The sequence below is a fragment of the Acartia tonsa genome, chromosome 11, assembly GCF_053477335.1.
Source record: "Acartia tonsa isolate MP-2025a chromosome 11, ASM5347733v1, whole genome shotgun sequence".
NCBI lineage: Eukaryota > Metazoa > Arthropoda > Copepoda > Calanoida > Acartiidae > Acartia > Acartia tonsa.
The window spans coordinates 37,693,902-37,711,928 of NC_137270.1; the positions used below are offsets into that span (position 1 = coordinate 37,693,902).

Here is an 18,027-nt window from a genome sequence, read left to right on the forward strand (position 1 = left end):
CCGTCAAACTGTGTCGCGTATCCAGTGTAAACAAGCGCGTGCGCAGTAGCTGACTAGCGGAGGACCACGGAATTATGTCATGTAGGAGTACAGAAAACTGAACATATAGTGTAAAAAAGATTAAGTGTCCTTTTTTTAAATGGGGGAGGGATATTACACAAAGCATTGATCTTGGAAGCTTTTCACAGTCACTATAAAAAAAATGACGTCATACAATACAAATGACCAATGATAGGTCACAGACTAAATTACCCATGGCAGGCTAGTATACATTTTAATCGTCCAATGAAAGGCCAATTTGACGTCATCTTTATATGCACTAAAAGAGCTTCTTTTTCTTGTCTATAAAAATTTTAAATTTCTGAGAAATTTCATTAATATCTTTAAAATTGGCTGATTCTAAAACCAAACATTTAACCCAAAGGTCATTAAATATGAATGTAAAAGTACTTTTCTTTTAAGACACTTCTGTATTTGAAATTAACTTTGATATAATATGGACAGGTTTATGTTCTAAAAAATGACCAAATTTTAATGTTTTCTACTGCCTAGTAACGCAACTTTCTAGACCGTACATACTTTCGTAATTTACGAGTTGTTAGTTATATTGTAAACATTCTTTTTAAGTTTAAGATGCAAAGTGTCTCTTTACGTAAATTTATCTATGCAATAAATGCATAAGAAAAACTGTGATAGAATGAAGAATATGATTAAAGTCCCTCCAAAGATTATGACGTCATAATCTCATTAAGATCTCTAAGTTAGTTTTTTTTTTCTTCATAAAATATTGTCTTGGTCCACTTTCAATTGAAGTGTACTTGCCTATATGTCTATTGTCTAATGACTATTCTAAAAAATACCATAGAAAGTAAAACTTACTAAAAATGCAGGTCACGGTGTAAAATTTTACAAGAATGACAATATATAAATAAACATTTCATCATTAGAGTAAAACACTAGAGGGAGCAAGGGTTAAATAACTGTATCTCCCCATCGCAACCACCTTGTGCAACCTTTCTATTGGGTCATTGAAAATCCACCAATGATGTCGCTTATATTAACACAGCCAAGAAGCAGAAAATAATTTAGAAGCAAACGAAAGAGGTTTATGAAAAAGGAAGGAAGGTAGTTATCTGTATATACCTCTATTCTACAGATCTGTTATTTCATCATAGATTTATTGGGTTGTTGGAGAGGGAAAAAACATTAGACTGTAAATTATCAGGGATCTAAAGGGTTAAAACAATTGCCGATAAATTATTGTATTTCCCCATTGATGATACACAAAATTACCACTTGAGTAGATGCAATTGGTGGTGGAAACGTTTAAACAATCAAGTTAATAAACCTTAACCAACCAATCAGAAATCAATAAATGTCCCCAAAGTTTTTAAGCTGACGAATAGGCAAACGTTATTATAAAACTTTGGTGACTAGTGTTATAAACAGGTCAATGTCCCATCCCTCCCTATCACATTATACTGATTACTGAAGTTTTAGAAACGCGTTCTCTCATGCATTGGCTTAAAAACATATTTAGATTGTTAAATAATAATTGGATTAAACAAATTAATAGTAATTTCTAAATTTTGTTTATTATAATTAGGGGTATAAGACTATTGTCATAATAATATATCAAAAGTGTTGATAATGTCCAAACCACAATTATGAAACTTTCTCTGAAAAAAAAATATTTCAAAATTTTTAATGTGGTTAAAAATAGTTATTTCTCGTATCGTATTATAAACGGCTTTCCGCGGATATAGAATGTACAATTATAAGATTAAAACTAGTTTTTTTAGCCGGTGCCTCCTTATATTGTACATTTCTATATTCGTAGAAAACTGAATATAATACGATGCTAGACATAGTTTTTTCGTATGGATAAGAACCGGTTCCTAACCACCGGATTCGAATGAATACGAGAAAATATTTTATCATTGTTTTTATCAATATTGTCAATGTTGTAATTCTTGATGTGAATAAAAATCTATCAAACATATATTTTCTAATAAATGTTAGTTTAACGATTAACAAAAAAAGTGAGTCATAGAAAAGCTACTAATTGAGTACTGTTTAGGTATTGAATGCATTTAAAGGAAGGGACAAGTATTCATGTTTAAAAACTAATTGTATTTGCTTCATAAGGGGGAGGGGGGAGGGGCTTACCAATCGAAAGACAATTGTTTTTTAATTTTTTTGAAAATAAGATGAAGATTATTTTAAAGCTTTAAGCCTTTAATTTTCTTTCTTAATTTTGTTTAACATATTTGTTTTTCTCAATATGTATTCCTATCTTTTGAATACATTGCATCAGAATGATAGGACAATTCTTTTAATGAATAACTAACATTTACATAACTTAATGAAGATTTGTCATTATGTCTTTCATCAGCGCAGCTACGCTGTAACTAAGATATATCTGTCCGTCTGATAATGCTTTATTCTATTTACTGAGATATGAATTAATATAACATTTTTTGCTACGCCCCTAAAAGCCTCCAGGAGCACTTTAAAGGGGAAGAGAAAAATCGATCTCCGCTCATTTTCACTTTCAAGAAATTGACAGAAAAATACACATAAAGTACAAATAAAACAAGGATGACTTTATCAATAAAAATATATCTTTAGGTGAATATAGAGAAGGTTTTGATTCAGGACAACTTTAACAATAGGTGTAATAAAGAATTTCATACGTGTAGACTTAATAAAGCCAAAAATAGAGTAGCTTCGCTAGTAAGTAGGAAAAGGCATGAACGAAAAAAAATTTGATTACAAAATAGTCACTTCAACTTATGCAGGGACAAGGGATAATGCATCTGAAGAAAAAATATTTTTCGTTAATTTTTCGCCAGACAAAAGTATCAGCTTTAACCCTTGCATAATCCAACACGGTCATAAAAATACCCCTTTTCTTTTAATAGTTTGTTTGCAATCGTTTTTTTTATTTAGTTTAAATTATCATGAGTTACTTTTTCACAGAAGCATACTATAGTTAATCATCTATGAAAAAATAGGGTAAAGTAACTATTTATCACTGAAATGATGCAATGTTACATTTTTAATTCTAATATTAGTTTATAAAATCAACATTGTAAATAAAAAACAATACGACAACGTTTTTAATGTAAATAAGATTAATAAAATTGAAAAATCAACTAAATCGACTAAAAGCTATTTGCCCATCGTATTATAGAGACCTTTCCGGCTTTATACCACGGCTAGAATATTTGCGACTAGACGCACAGATAGAAAATTTAGCAACAAACATTCTTTCAAAACTTTGGTTTTGATTCTAAATGATTATAATTGGATGTTTTTTTATTCACAATACTATTACTATAAATAATTGACAAAGTAATTCAATAATCATGTAATCATACTGTACAATGTAAACATAAATGGATGCAGAATATACATGGATATTAATTATGACAGGCGGAAAATTGTCGTCAATTTAGGTTGCTAACATGGAACACATTTATTGACAGTTCTTTCATTCAGCAGGAGGGAAGGGGATGAATAAAAGGGGGTGGATTTGGGGTATAAAAGTTCAAGTCCGCTGCGAGTGTCACAAATCTGGTTTAACATCCAAGTAATGATATATCCATTAATGCAGAAGTCAGGTAATCATATATTGTACTGAGATAGGAAACTGCATGCCGATAAAAAGGGGTTATTTTATGTCATTTCAAGGATGTCCTATGGGGGGGGGGGTAAAGGGGTGATTACCAACCCCAAATGAATATGGGGGTTCCATAGGCACCCCCAAAATTTTAAAGTTTGAATTTTTATTTGAATTTTTAATTAAAAAGCTTGGACGTCTTTACCTATATGATATAAAGATTACCAACACTCCTAAAAAATGAAAAAGCTTGGACTCCCTTGCATGACAACTTGTTTTTGAAAATTAATATCACCGATTTGTCTGCAGATTAGTTTGTTCTCAGTTGATAAGTAATCAATTTGATCAGCCTAAATTAAGGATACGCTCTCTATGAAAATATGTATTCTTGTTTATACATAGAATATGCTTATAATAACACTTTGTTAGTATACTATTAATATTTCATAAATCCAAATACAAATCATTGTAAGTAAAACCCAATTTTCTTTGTGTATCTATTAACAAAGAAATGGATAGGTTGTATTACGCATAATTCATGGCCTTATTATCCTATATATGATATTAAGTAGTAAGTTTTTTTGTCTGTAGAGAAGGATCTCGCTAACCAGTGAAGCGTTATGGTTCTCTTTTACATTGAAGCTTCTTATAGGTTTAGGGAAAGTTTTTAATTATTTTGGGGGAGGGTATTTGGGGAGGGGGGGGGGATATTTTTTACATTCAAATCAATAAAAATTGTAAAAATATTTGCCAAGAATGAGAAAAAGACAAATGTACAAAATTAGACCCTAAATTAACCCCTCATCATTATATTCAGATATGAAGTTCTAATAGTAATAGTAAACTTTAATAAAAATTTTATCGAGATTTTCCTTAAGAAATAAAAATGGAATTTAAAACATTACTAAATGGGCAGTTTAGTATCCAAATTAAAATTAGTAAAAAGTTAGACGTACAATTTTTTGTTTTTAACAACGTCATATTACTTTTTGTTTGTCTCGAACCCATGAACCTCCTAATGACCCCCCCCCCCCCCCCCCAACACAGTGCTCAAGACGTCTAGACGTGCACGCAACATTTTTGCGAGCGCTCCACATTTTCTGAGTGCCTATAATATTAATAGCGAAGCTATCATATTTTGAATATTTCTGTTTTGTTCTTTCAGATTACTTTTAATTTGCTGCTGTTAAAGAACAATATCTTTTTGTTTTAACCTTTAGATGTTTCTTTTATTGGCAGATGTCAAAATACATGCAGATAAGGAATACATTTTATCCTAATAATGATAACTTGATGAAAAATTTATGGCACAATAATAATAATTGCGCGCAATAACAATAAAAATTTGGCCTGTCTGTCCCGTGCTTTATGCGTGTCTGTGTGTGTGTGTGCGTGTCCCGTGCTCTATGCATGTCTGTGCGCGTTTCTGTTTGGGTGTGTGCTCAGAAATTGCGCGTCTTCTGTGCTTACCACGGATACGAATATATATTCGTATAACTTTAATGTCGTAAAGTTTGCTGATATAAAACTTTTAAATTTGAGTTTTTCTAATTAATATGTTAGAAATGAGAAGGTTTAATTAATTTGATTCGAATGTAACAACTTATTCTGTATTCGAAGATTTGAAAAATGGCCTAAAGCCATCCCATTCCTAAGTCTTAAATCTAAAATTAAATAGTACAAAACTAGGCTCACATGAAGGAGACTAGCACCGGTGCTAGTCTCCTTCATTCTACATCTTTTGGTGCTAGGGTTCTTCATCCTTAAGATTTACAAGATTTCTAATAGTGGGAGGTGTAAAAGGGTCGGGACATATTTTGTGTGAGAAAGAGGGAGGAGCAATTTATGTATTACTAGCGGCTAATCCCCTAGAGGCCTCTAGGGGCACTTGAGGAGAAGAGAGTCGAATTTAATAACCCAATTTCTTATTTTAGATTTTAAAAGAAAAAATAAAATAAAAAATTTTGGAGGGGGGGATTTTCCATTTTTTGGGGGGGTTTGGGGCGTCCCACCCTTCCCCAAGAAAATAGTTATATACCTTCCCGGAACCTATAGGAAGCTACCCTGTTAAGGGGAACCCGATCGGTTCAGCGGTTAGCGAGATCCTTCGGTACAGACACACAGACATCCTGTTACTTTAGTATAAGGATTATTTTATTTATTCATATTAGATTTAGGGTGCTACCTTTCTTCACTTTAAGACATTAGGTGCTAGCTTTCTTCATTCTTCGATTTCGGTGCTAGTCTCCTTCATGTGAGCCCAAAACTAACCTATGTGTATATTCCTTAAAGTAGAGAAATCATTCGGTTCAGTGGTTTTTTGAAATCTTAAGCTGCAAACAGAAAAAAAACCTATTACATTATTTGATAGGATATAATATAAGGATATATGATGGGGATTTAAAATGAATGAGATTAAATACAAGAAACACACACACACACAATTATTACATAATTCAAACCAATTTTAAAAATTGTTGAATACCTATCCCTTATTCTATTTTCACTTAATAATAAAGTAACTTTAAACTTGCCTTGTCTAGTAAAAGTGACACAGGGATTAGACAATGGAAAATAGATTAATCTTTCCCGTAATCATAAAGTATAAAAAACTTATTTTTCATATCTTAATGAAGGAAAAGGGGTTGTAGTTTTATTAATTGTCATTGCCTCCACACTCCTTTGCTCTTAAACAAAGACAATTATTTATAGGGACAGAAAATACGCAAATGGCGCAGCATGATTAAAAATTATCATAGAATGAATAGGAAATCAAAAAAAGAAGGGACAATGGCTTGTTTATTACACTAGTACCCAAATTTTTATAATAATGTTTTCTTATTCGTTGGCTTAACAACTGTTGGGACTTTTCTTGAATTTTGATTGGTCTGTTCATTAAAGTTTAGTTTTCAAACGTTTCAACCACTAATTTTATTCCCTTTAGATCCCTGAATAGAAGCTACTCTATAATTTGTAATGTCTGTCCGTTTCATCTATTAGCTACGTTTAGGGGGGAAAAGTATCTAACACGTTTCAAGTTATGATATTTAAAAACTATGGTGCAGAAAAGTATATACAGAAATAAAAAATTATTTTTCAAAGCAAAGCTTTTATTTAATTAAGCTTGGTCCTTCCGTCCATCCGTGACGGTTAGCTCTTTTCGTTAATTTACGCATGTTAGAATTGTCCTATCGATTTCAAACTTTGCATAGTGATTCCTATAATAGATAGGTAAGATTTAGAAAGCATGGCAACTCTATAATTGTTACCAGAATGTCCGTACGTCCATTTGAATCTTGTTAAATTTTAACTTTTTTGACAAATTTTTTTATGTAATATATTTATCCTTATATCAGTATAATCAATTCCTAAAAGTTTAAATATGTCCTTTAAACAGTATCCTGTATTTAACACTTTAGCAACAAATTTACGTACAGTTTTGTTAAAACTAATACACTTTTATTCTATTACAAGAGTTAATGTTGTTTGTACTACCGTTTCAGAGCCTCGCTTTTATTGATGTTGTCATCCTTTTTTTTATTGAACTATCCTTTTAACTTTTTGCAGCCGTATTTTTATATTAAAGATGTGAACAAATAAAGCTTAAAATAAATCCTAACAAGGATGACAACATTCATAAGACTTGCGGAGTAAGTGAGTTATAGAGCAGATGTTAATTAATCATAAAATAAAGTATATATACATGAATTAATTTTAAAAATTTAGTTAGGAAAAGCATATTTTGACAAGTAAAGCAGAGTGTGCCAATATTCCCCCCTAGTAAAGCAGAGAATGCCAATTTTCCCCCAAGTCAAGCAGAGTGTGCCAAAACAGGGTATTAGCACACTCTGCTTGACTTGATCCCTAACCTAAAGTAATAAACAAACAAACGGAAAAAGTGTCGGATCTACTGCAGTTCACGGTGAAATGTTCCTGGTAAGGATTAACTCCAAAAATCTATGAATTTTAAAGGCTGCTAGCTGCCAAAACGGCTGAACCTACATATGATGTCTGCACACTGTGCTTAGCGGCATAAGAAGGCCTGCAAATAATCTGGAATAGCAAAGATCCAATGATGCACAGGGACAACTTCACTGAAGAAAAAAATAAGTACCAACTATGTTTCTGTATATATATACTGCACTACTTTTGAACTAAATAGTCCTTGTTATATAAGTTAGTGACAAAATTTGCACATTTGCAATATTTGCAATGTTATAATATATAGTTCAAGGTGAATATGATTGCAATTTTCTGCTATTCATTATACATATGTCAAAATAAAACATGGATGACAATATCCATACGTAATTATGTACAGAGGTTTGAAAATAATTAGATTATCAGATAAACCCGAACAAAATCATTTGAATATGGAAATCAACTGAAATCATACATAATCAGACATACAGACTAAGTGTTTTACTCTTTGCTATTCAGGAAATCGTAGTATTGGTTCTAAAAAAAAGTTAATTTGCTTGTTTATGGCCAAATCTTTTTTTGTTCTACAATTGGAGTAAGAACTTAGAATTGAAATGATAAAGTAAGGACACTAAGACAAATTAATTAATCTACATCCATGACTTCCCCCAATTGCTAAAATATATATTATTTTATCATAAAAAAGAGGTGTAATTCATTTTCCATTGTCCTTTCTTTGTTTCCCTCATTTGTTCCGGTCAACGCGTACGTGTCGTACATATGTATGTAATAGAAATGATATTAATAAAGAATTAAATTTCATTGAATTTGATACAGGAAACAGTTGGTTGACACACAGAAGACTGATACTGTACACAAATTAAAACTGTACAAGGGCAAATAACCTAAAAGATAAAATAATGACCGATAAATTGATATACATCCCCAATGATTATACACAATCTTTCCCTTTTTAATAACAATATAAGGTTTGAGAATGTAATTATTAGTTTTCTTTATTTTAGTAGGTAACCTTTATACAAATTTGCAAAACTTAAAGAAAACAAATAAGTCCTGTAAATAATTAGACCCTAAATTAGCCCATGATCAAAATTCTTGGCATTTGATACAGGAAACGCACCTCCTATCACTTTCCTTGTCTAATTAGATATCACCTTATTTGTTATTTTTATTAGTGTAAAGTGTTAGAGTTATCAAAAGCGAAGTTTGTTTATATTAAGGTCAGTCCGTCGGTATTTCCGAAAAGGATAGACGTTATCGTTATAAAGGTATATTAGCAACGAGCTCATGTTTTTTTTGTCTTTTTATAAATGAATATTGTGTGTTATATAAACCATCCTAAGTCTTAATTTTTTGTGACCTAGGCTAGTATGTGCAGTGCACTATGAACTTTACAAGCATAACAATCATCAAAACAAACAGAAATTAAGGGTCAATAACGAAATAATCACGGATAAAATGGATGCTACAAGGGAAATATTATTGATAGGATCTTCATGTTCTCTAATAAAGTAAAACTTGTAAAGTAAAATAACGATGTCTAACCCCTTTACCTCAATCCCTACCCTCATACGGGATGAACGAACTGACCAATAAATGAGTTACATGTTAGCAAGCTAAATTGAACAAAAATTTTTCCTGTCATGTCATGATATCAACACATATTCTAAATACATTAAAAGAACATAGGGTTAAGGTTATAAGCAAAGAAGATTTAGGGCAAGAGGGGAGGGGGGGGGGGGTATTACAAAATAAACAACAAAGCTATGATGAAACATGATTTACGCATGATACGAGCATGTAATAACTGCGTGATTTATACACCATACGACGCTCCCGCAATACAACTTTAAAAAAAATTAGCTTAGAAATAACAAATTAATTAGAACAGTGATTTCAATCTAATTTGATCATGTAAGGCTTGTTTCTATGAAATAATCTTAAAAGGTTATACAGGGAAAGTTGAATGGAAGATAGATTAAAACACTAAACAGTGAAATTTGTTATTGGATACCTGAAAGAAGAAGTATTTTGTAGATTTATTCTGGTGTAACTTAACTTTCTGAACTCAAACTTTTTGAAAATTGCATAAAAACATCTAATATTAAAAAAACTAATTTTTAAGTTCTTTTGTATGACATTGTCTTTCTCTTTAGTATTTCATTTCCCCCTTGTACAAAGAATTAAAAGAAAGAGAGAAGAACATTTTATAGGGATAGATAAACAAAAAACAGAGTTTTATTTTCTCTCTTTCTTTTTTTGTGTAATATCCTGATTTTGTTCGTGAGAGAATATGGGCTGGGGGTAGATTAAAATTAGCTTCACTGTCCACTCCCTCCCTGAAAAAATGTCAGATATGAAAAAGTCTAATAAAAAGATGAACAAATTTCTAAATGATTTCCCGTATTTTCTATAAAAACAAACAGACGTCTTAAAATTTCCAGCAGTGTATCTTCTGTTGCTAAGAAAATCATATTGCAAAAAAAATTTAAACCAAGGATAATTATATCAAACTGTAGCATAGCTGTGACTGCAAAAAATATTTCCAAACTTTTTAAAGGAAAAACAAACAAAAAGACGTTTGTCTAATAATTCGCACTCAATATTTATGACGCAATGATACGAAATGGGCTTATAAATGCGTAATTAAATGAGTCATATAACCAAGAATTACGTACAAATTTGTTAGTATAGAGTAGCGTCGATGACGCTACAATAAAAGCAAGAAAATTCAGGGCCAAATCTAAAAATAAAACTAAGGTTTATTTTTAGATTTTAAGGTATAAAATTGATGAATTACGTAGTATATCGAAATATCTAATTATAGTTTTAATTTAAGGTTTAAATTCCCTTCGCTTTAGTTAGGTGTCCCTTTAAATTTTGGGTGTTCCTTAAAAATAACACAAAAATATTATATAGAATTTTTTCTCTATATTCAAGGCTTGTACGTAAGTCACAAAGTCACTCAGGCCAAACCAATGACAACATATTTCTGGGATGTTGACAAATTTTAGAAAGAAAGTAAAGATATTGCTTATTTTATGATATTTAACGTTAATTTCCTAATCTAATCTTGAAATAATTATCCTTTTTAATCCCAATTACCCTAAAACCATCTAATTTCAATAAAATCTTTCATAAATAGAGTTTTTTGTCTGTTTGGTTTATATGTTATTTTGCTAAAATGTAGAAATATACTTATTTTTCCTACCTCTTCCCTTTAAAATCCCCTTTCCTCACCCTTTCTCCGACGCTACGAAATCCCCCCTCCCCCCACCTCCTTAAACAACCACTTTTGCATCATTATTGATTTCTATATTTGCACCAATCAGAGACCAGGATTATGATCATGTGACCTGTCTCAGCCAATAGAAATTTGACAATTCATTGTAGGGCAGGATTCTTTGTTTTAAAGCTTGCCTAGAAACATATTATAAACAAAATGTCTTTTTTCTATTAAAATATAATACTTTTTGAGTAAAAAATAATCATTTCTACAAATTTCATCATATTTTCTACATTACAAATTTTCCTAAAGTATTATAAACAAATAAAACGTCAAAACAGCAAACTGTCAAAAATCAGCTGATTGTCAAGATTTAACCTTCCTTCCCTTTTTTCACTCTCTCATCACCTCCCGCCCCTTTAGTTTACACTAACTTTCCTTGTTTCTCTCCCCTTCTGACTTTCCTTTGCACCTGCCAGACCTTTCCCCATATTACAAAATTCTGGGGGGGAATGGGGGACTGGCCCTCAACTAACGCTAAACTGACACAACAACAACAGAAATCCTATTTAGTAGTCTCTACTCTTCGGAAGAGCTGTATAACAAAATATTCAACAAATCTACATCCCTATTTTCCTCCATCAAAATTACAGGAAAATAGTCAGTTTTATTCATTCAGAAACTCTAGTCTAATTATTGTATATTATTAATATTAAAAAACCTTTTTAGTACAAAAATCAAGCCATTTTATTAGTATTACTTGGCTTGTATTTAAAAGGAAAAGTGTATATTAAAAGTACTCTATTACGCAGTTGCTAGGCTAAGAATATTGCATCAGAGCAAAATTTAAAATCCACCAAACAAAGAAAACTAGAAACTGCTCAATTTTCAAATCTTCCTGCAACAACAAATTCCTAAATCCAAAATGTTCAGCACTATCAGCAGCTATATTTGGGGCGGCGAGGCCGAGGCTACCATAGACCAACAGCAGCCACTAGAGGCTGCACCACAAGCTACCGCAGTTCCCGCAACTGCGGTTAGCCGTCCCAAAACCGCCAACAGCCGCCGTAAGGTGCAGCAGCGGGACCAAAGCCCCCAGAATGGTGATGACTGGGTGCTGATTGGGGACGACCCTGCCCCCGGAAATTTGAGCGGGGACGCCCTGGACCCCCTTCCCCCGGTGTCAGAGACCTCGTCTGTTAACGGAGAACAGGTGAATATTTTTTTTTCTAGGAGCGTAGCTGCTCTATAAGTTTTTGTCTGTCAGTTTAAGATTGCAATTTCTATTAAATATTACTTTATTTGAAGTATCAATTGCAGCTTGTTTATACAAAAAAAAACATTATCTATAATACAAAGTAGAACGATGTCTGTCTGTCCGTCTGTCCGTCTGTCCGTCTGAAGCTTAAGATCTCAGTAACCACTGAACCGATTGGGCTCTACTCTTCAGGGAATATACCTACTGGTCCTGTGATGGTTTTAAGCTATTTTCTTGGGGGGGTGGGACACCCCCAACCCCCCCCCCCCTCAAAAAATGAAAATACCCCCCCCCAAAAAAAAAAATTTTTTTTTTACTTTTCTTTTTAAATCTAAAATACGAAAAATTAAGTTGATCAAACCTCTTGGGGCAAAGCCCTTTAGAGGCTAGGGGCGAAGCCGCTAGTAATCTTTATAATTTACAAAAAAAATTAGGCATTTTAAAGTGAAAAAGACATTTTACTTGTGTGAAACGTTTAAAAATGTTCAGATAATATTTGGCTAATCAATAAAAAAATATTCCCCTTATAAGTTGTCCTACAGCTGATATATTAGTAAATATATGAATATTCATTTTATAATATAAAAAACATCTTTTTTGATAAGAAACGTTTAAAGTAAAGTAAATTTTTAAAAAAGGTATAAACAAAACAACCTAAGCCTCCAATATATGAAAAATAAATTACTGAGCCTCTATAACCTCAATTTTGTTATTGGTATCCTCCGCTGACTATATTGTGTATCCTCTAACCTCGGAACAGCTCCGATGAGTAACCTCCTGCATCATGAGAGCAGGGATACGGGGATAGAACATTTGAAAACTGGCAGAAACTAGTTTGCATAGTTTTTAGGAGGGATTTGTTTAATGTTTATTGTCCCATCTCTCTCTGGTATCAAAGCAGAGACTTGCAAGGGTGAGAGGTATAGGAAAATTGAGAGTTAAAAAAGGTTTTTTTTGTTGGAGGGGGGGGGGGGGAGGGGTAACCGTAGGAAATTTTCTTCCATTTACCTAATTCTGTTTTTAGCAGGGATCTAAAGGGATAAGACAATGTACAATCCCAGTGATGAAACACAAAATTACCCCTTTTGTAGAATACAACTAGTGGTTGTTGGTAGTTAATGAACCAAGCAATCAAAAGCAGTCCCCAAAGTTGTTAAGCCAACAAATAAGAAAACTTTTGTCTAAATTGCTTCAAACAGTTCTTTATACACTAAGAATTAAAAAGATAAATGTAATTTTTTAATTTTTTCATCCATTTCTTAAAAGAAAGTTATGTATAAGTGGTAAGTTTTGCTTTCTCTTGTATTATTGTTTTGAATTCTGCGAACTATCTTATTGGAGCATAACCGATATACAAACATTTTATACTTGTAAAGTCATTTTATTACTTTGTTTTCTATGCTACTAAATTAACATTATGCCGATAATTTGTTAGTCATGATTACTTAAAAAAATGCATAGACGTCCAGGGGGGGGTGGTGATTATTACCCCCCCCCCAAAAAAAAAAAAAAAAATAATAATTTGGACATAGCCAATATGAAATGACATTACTAAAATTGTGTCGATTATTTGTCGGTTTTGTCGACTTATGCCTCTAATTTCTACACTGTTTACATAGGACAGTGGTAAGGGGCGTAGGTTGTAAATAAAGATAATGGTTCTAGGAAGTATACACAGACAGACAGGTGGGTTTCTGTTGCTTATTAGCCATTTTCAGGGATATGTCAACAGAAGATTAAGTAGTTTTTACCTTTTTATGAGGGGAATACGCCTTTGTTGGATAGACTATTAGGGTAGTTTATCTATTACTAACGCCCACCATTTAAATTTTAGATGGAAAAAAAAATTGGGGGGGGGGGAGTAATGTTTTTCTAGGGGCGATTTATCTTTGAGGGGTTGTATTAACCTCCCTCAAAATAGTTATAAACGTTCCCGGGACCTATGAGAAGCTAACCTGTAAAGGAGAACCATCACGGTTCAGCGGTTAGCGAGATCCTTCGGTACAGACAAACAGATAGACATCCTGTTACTTTATTGTAAGGATTGACCCATCTTAGTTCCCTACTTTACTTAAAGAAAGTTTATGATAATGTAAATACACCTATCTAATACATAATTTAAACGATTAGAATTATTTAAAATCTATCCTTATTCGTTATAAAAACGTTTAAATTTTAATGACGCATTTCTAAATTTTTTAACCAAGTTATTTCCTTGATAAATTGCGTAGTAATGGTTTGTGTAAAAAATCTACGAAGGAAAAAAAAAGGTCGTTGGAACATTTTTTATACGCATTATGATGTTTAACTCTATGACTAATTTTTTTTGTACTATATGGTTTTTCTCAAAATTTTCCATTTATAATAATAATAAACAAAATTACCTCTTCTGCAGATTGGATGAAGTGTTTTAAAAAGTCATAAAGTACCAAAGTTTTAAGCCAATGAACAATAGATGTAGAATTGCAAACAAAATATAAGAATATACAGTAGCTTCGCTACTAAAAAGTAATAATTTACGCTGCTATTTGAATATTTAGCTTTAAAAAGCCAGTTTATCTGTCACTAACAAAAATTCTTTATGTTTCAAATATGTAAATAGAATAACTTGTATTGGAGTATCAATCCAACCCCCCCCCCCCAAAAAAAAAAAAAAAATCTTTCATAATATCTCCTTTTCTTTTCTGTAACTGTAATTCTATAAATTAAACAACTTGTTTTTCTAAAATGTCTACGTAAATATCTGACAAATAACCTTTAATAAAACATGGCTACCATATTTATTTGCAATCTCAGAGTATATTAGAATTATAAATACCTATCCAATTGAAATATTCAAAAGGGGTAGGGTACTATCAGCCATTTTAAAGATTTAGTTCTTAAATTATCATTGTTGCTTATCGCGTTTTAATTCTTTAAATTAAGTGTCACATATATGTATCAAATTTAAAATACAAGATGGAAATAGGTTTCTTGTAGTAATGACAAATGTTTTGTATTGCCATTAAGACCATATGACAAAATAGTTGGTTTGAAATGACCTGTATATTGTCGGATTATTCTGTTACTATAGGTATATTTAATGGATTATTCATCTAGGCTCTATATATTCAATTTATATATTTATATTGTCATTTAATATCCACAGAAAGCTGTCTATAATACGATGCGGTAAATAACTATTATTTTTTTTGTAGGTTGACCCCTCATCTACCCGTGTACCTGCCACTAGACCTGAACTCCAGGTCGCCCAAACCCAAAAGTGCCTTCGCCAAGCCCAGCTCACCAAACAGCGGAACACACATAAGGTAAAAATTATTTCTAGAGGCAATATTTTGTTGGTGGTAAATTCTAAGGTCAAAGTTAAATTAAATACTTTCAAGTGGCTACGCCCTACAAGAGGCCTCTAGGGACACTTCAGGTTGAATTCGACTTCGGGGTACATTCCCAAAAATAGTTATAAACCTTCCCAGGACCTATGAGAAGCTACATTGAATAGGAGAACTAAATTAATTCAGTGGTCAACGAGTTACAGACAGATAGACAGACAAAAAAACTGGTTTTAATCTTATTATAGTACATTCTATATCCGCGGAAAGCCGTTTATGATACGATGCGAGAAATAACTATTAAATTTTTTTTTCTCCATACATAATCTAATTTCTTTGTTATTTTCAGGCATTAAGCAGTAAAGCATTGAAACGCTCTAACAAGGCTGTGACTTGTACAAGGAAGGAGAGCTATACAAAGTTTACTCTTCCAATCAAATCTGCCGGGTTCAACAAGAACCTTAAACAATGTTAGGATAATTTTACATTGTATTTCTCTTATTTAATTAGATATTTGGTGATTTCAGTCATAGAATGTTAATGTCTAATTACATTTTGCAATATTTGATCTGATAACTAAAACCCCTAAAAGGGTAAGTTTAAAAAATGATGTATAAGGCAAACATTACATGATTAAAATTACTAAATATATGGCTCTGAAATTACTACTTATCTAATGCTTTAGTCAGTTATATGCTTTTTTTTGCATCAATGATTATTCATTTATTGGGTTTGAACAAGTTTTGGCAGGTATTCTCAATAAATCTGCCATACTACAATACACCCTTTTGTAAATAAAATTGATGCAAATTTTCTAGATAAATTCAACGTTACTTTTTCTTTCACTTTTAGCTGTTATTGTTATCTTGCAATTCTATTTAATTTTTAGCACAAGCTTAAAATGACTAAATTATTAGCTTAGTAAATTACACAATTTGTCTGAATGCTTTATCAAATTTTTGTCTCTAGCTTAAAAAGCATATTTTGGTATGAATGCCTAGAAAAATTTATTATCCAATAAAATGAGAAGCAGCTAATAGTGCATGAATGACGCCTTACAATGCAAATGACCAATGATAGGCAAGTAAACATTGTAATTGAACAATGGGAAAATATATACTGGCCTATCATTTGTAATAGGTATTGTATGACGTCATTTTTTATCAGGCACTATAAGCTGTTTCTTAAAATGTTACATTCTCTTAAAAGGATTAAACTAAAAATGTAATAATTAATGATAATATTGTATAAATTGATCTAAACCAAATTATATTGGTCTTTCTAATATAATTCTCTCTTTATCAAGTATTTCAAATTTATAAATAAAATGAGGGGGGGGGGGGCTTTTATAGATGTTTCGTAATCAAAGATAGGAAGGTTACAGAATAGTTATTTCTCGTATCGTGTTATAAACGGCTTTCCGCGGATATAGAGTGTACACTTATAAGATTAAAACTAGTTTTTTTAGCCCCGAGGTGCCGGAGGCACCGGCTAAAAAAACTGGTTTTAATCTTATGATTGTACATTTCTATATTCGTAGAAAACTGGATATAATACGATGCTAGACATAGTTTTTTCGTATGGATGAGAACCGGTTCCTATCCACCGGATTCGAATGAATACGAGAAATATTATTACATACATTTTTACATATTCTTTTCCTTTTACACCTTGATTACGAAATATCTGCCAAAGTCCACCTCCCCTCTTCTTAAATCTGTTTTAAACCTTTAAAATTAGTTTATAAAAAAATGACAAACAAAGGCATATTTATAGTCAAAAACTAAACCAAAAAAAACTTCAAAAAAATATGTATAAACAGTATTTGAAATTTATGTCACAAAAATGTACAGATTTCTCTTGACTATTACAAAAAAAGTTAAAAAACGACTGAAAAAAACCTAATGTGTATATGTAGTTGTATAGTATGTAGAATAGATAAAAAATTTATTTGTAAAAATTTCCAAAAATCCTTAGGAAAAAAAGCAATTTTCTGGTTTTAATTATTGAAACTGCCAAACTGGATTTTTATTATTGATTTAATTTATGTGTTGAGTTTTAAAGTTTTAGAAGAGATAAATAAATGATCATGAACTATTAGCAAGTTTTATACAATTATTTATTTACAGCGTAGCTACTCTATAATCGCAAGTGTATTTATGTCTGTACTTTAGCTACATTAAAGGGAATTCTGACTTCCTTTTCTGCTGCATGTAAAAGATAGATGTCTAACTTAAAAAAAAAACATTCTTATAGGCAAAGAGCATCTAATATACAAATTACTGTTTGTTACACTGGCCCACATTCTGTTTATTAATTGATTAGTTAATTCAAATTCAATATTAGTTTAATATTATATTGGGTGACCTAACAGCAATGCTAATTCCTTGTCAATTATTTGTAATGTTTTATATCAACCAGAAGATTGTAGAAGGTTGATGTATTAACCCCCCTAGCAAACTAAAGGTGATTGAACACACTTCCAGAAGTGTCCACCCCCGTAAATCATCCAGGGGAGGTGTCATGATTAAAAAGTCACGCCATCCTGACAAAACCCTGTGCATGCCACCCAGTAATATCATTTGGAAATAAGATGTTATTTCTTACTTCGATAATGTTTTGTGAAGAATTTAAATGTCGTCATCCA

General features: G+C 31.7%; 1 protein-coding gene across 1 annotated transcript; it reads left to right on the top strand.

Moving 5' to 3' along the window:
• The first annotated feature begins 11,343 nt into the window (after positions 1-11,343).
• Positions 11,344-16,423, top strand: LOC145331845 (uncharacterized). Its single transcript, XM_080176695.1, has 3 exons — positions 11,344-12,006; positions 15,249-15,359; positions 15,730-16,423. Exons 1-3 carry the CDS (start codon positions 11,719-11,721, stop codon positions 15,853-15,855), a joined length of 525 nt encoding a protein of 174 aa, XP_080032821.1. The 5' UTR covers positions 11,344-11,718; the 3' UTR covers positions 15,856-16,423.
• The last annotated feature ends 1,604 nt before the right edge of the window (positions 16,424-18,027 follow it).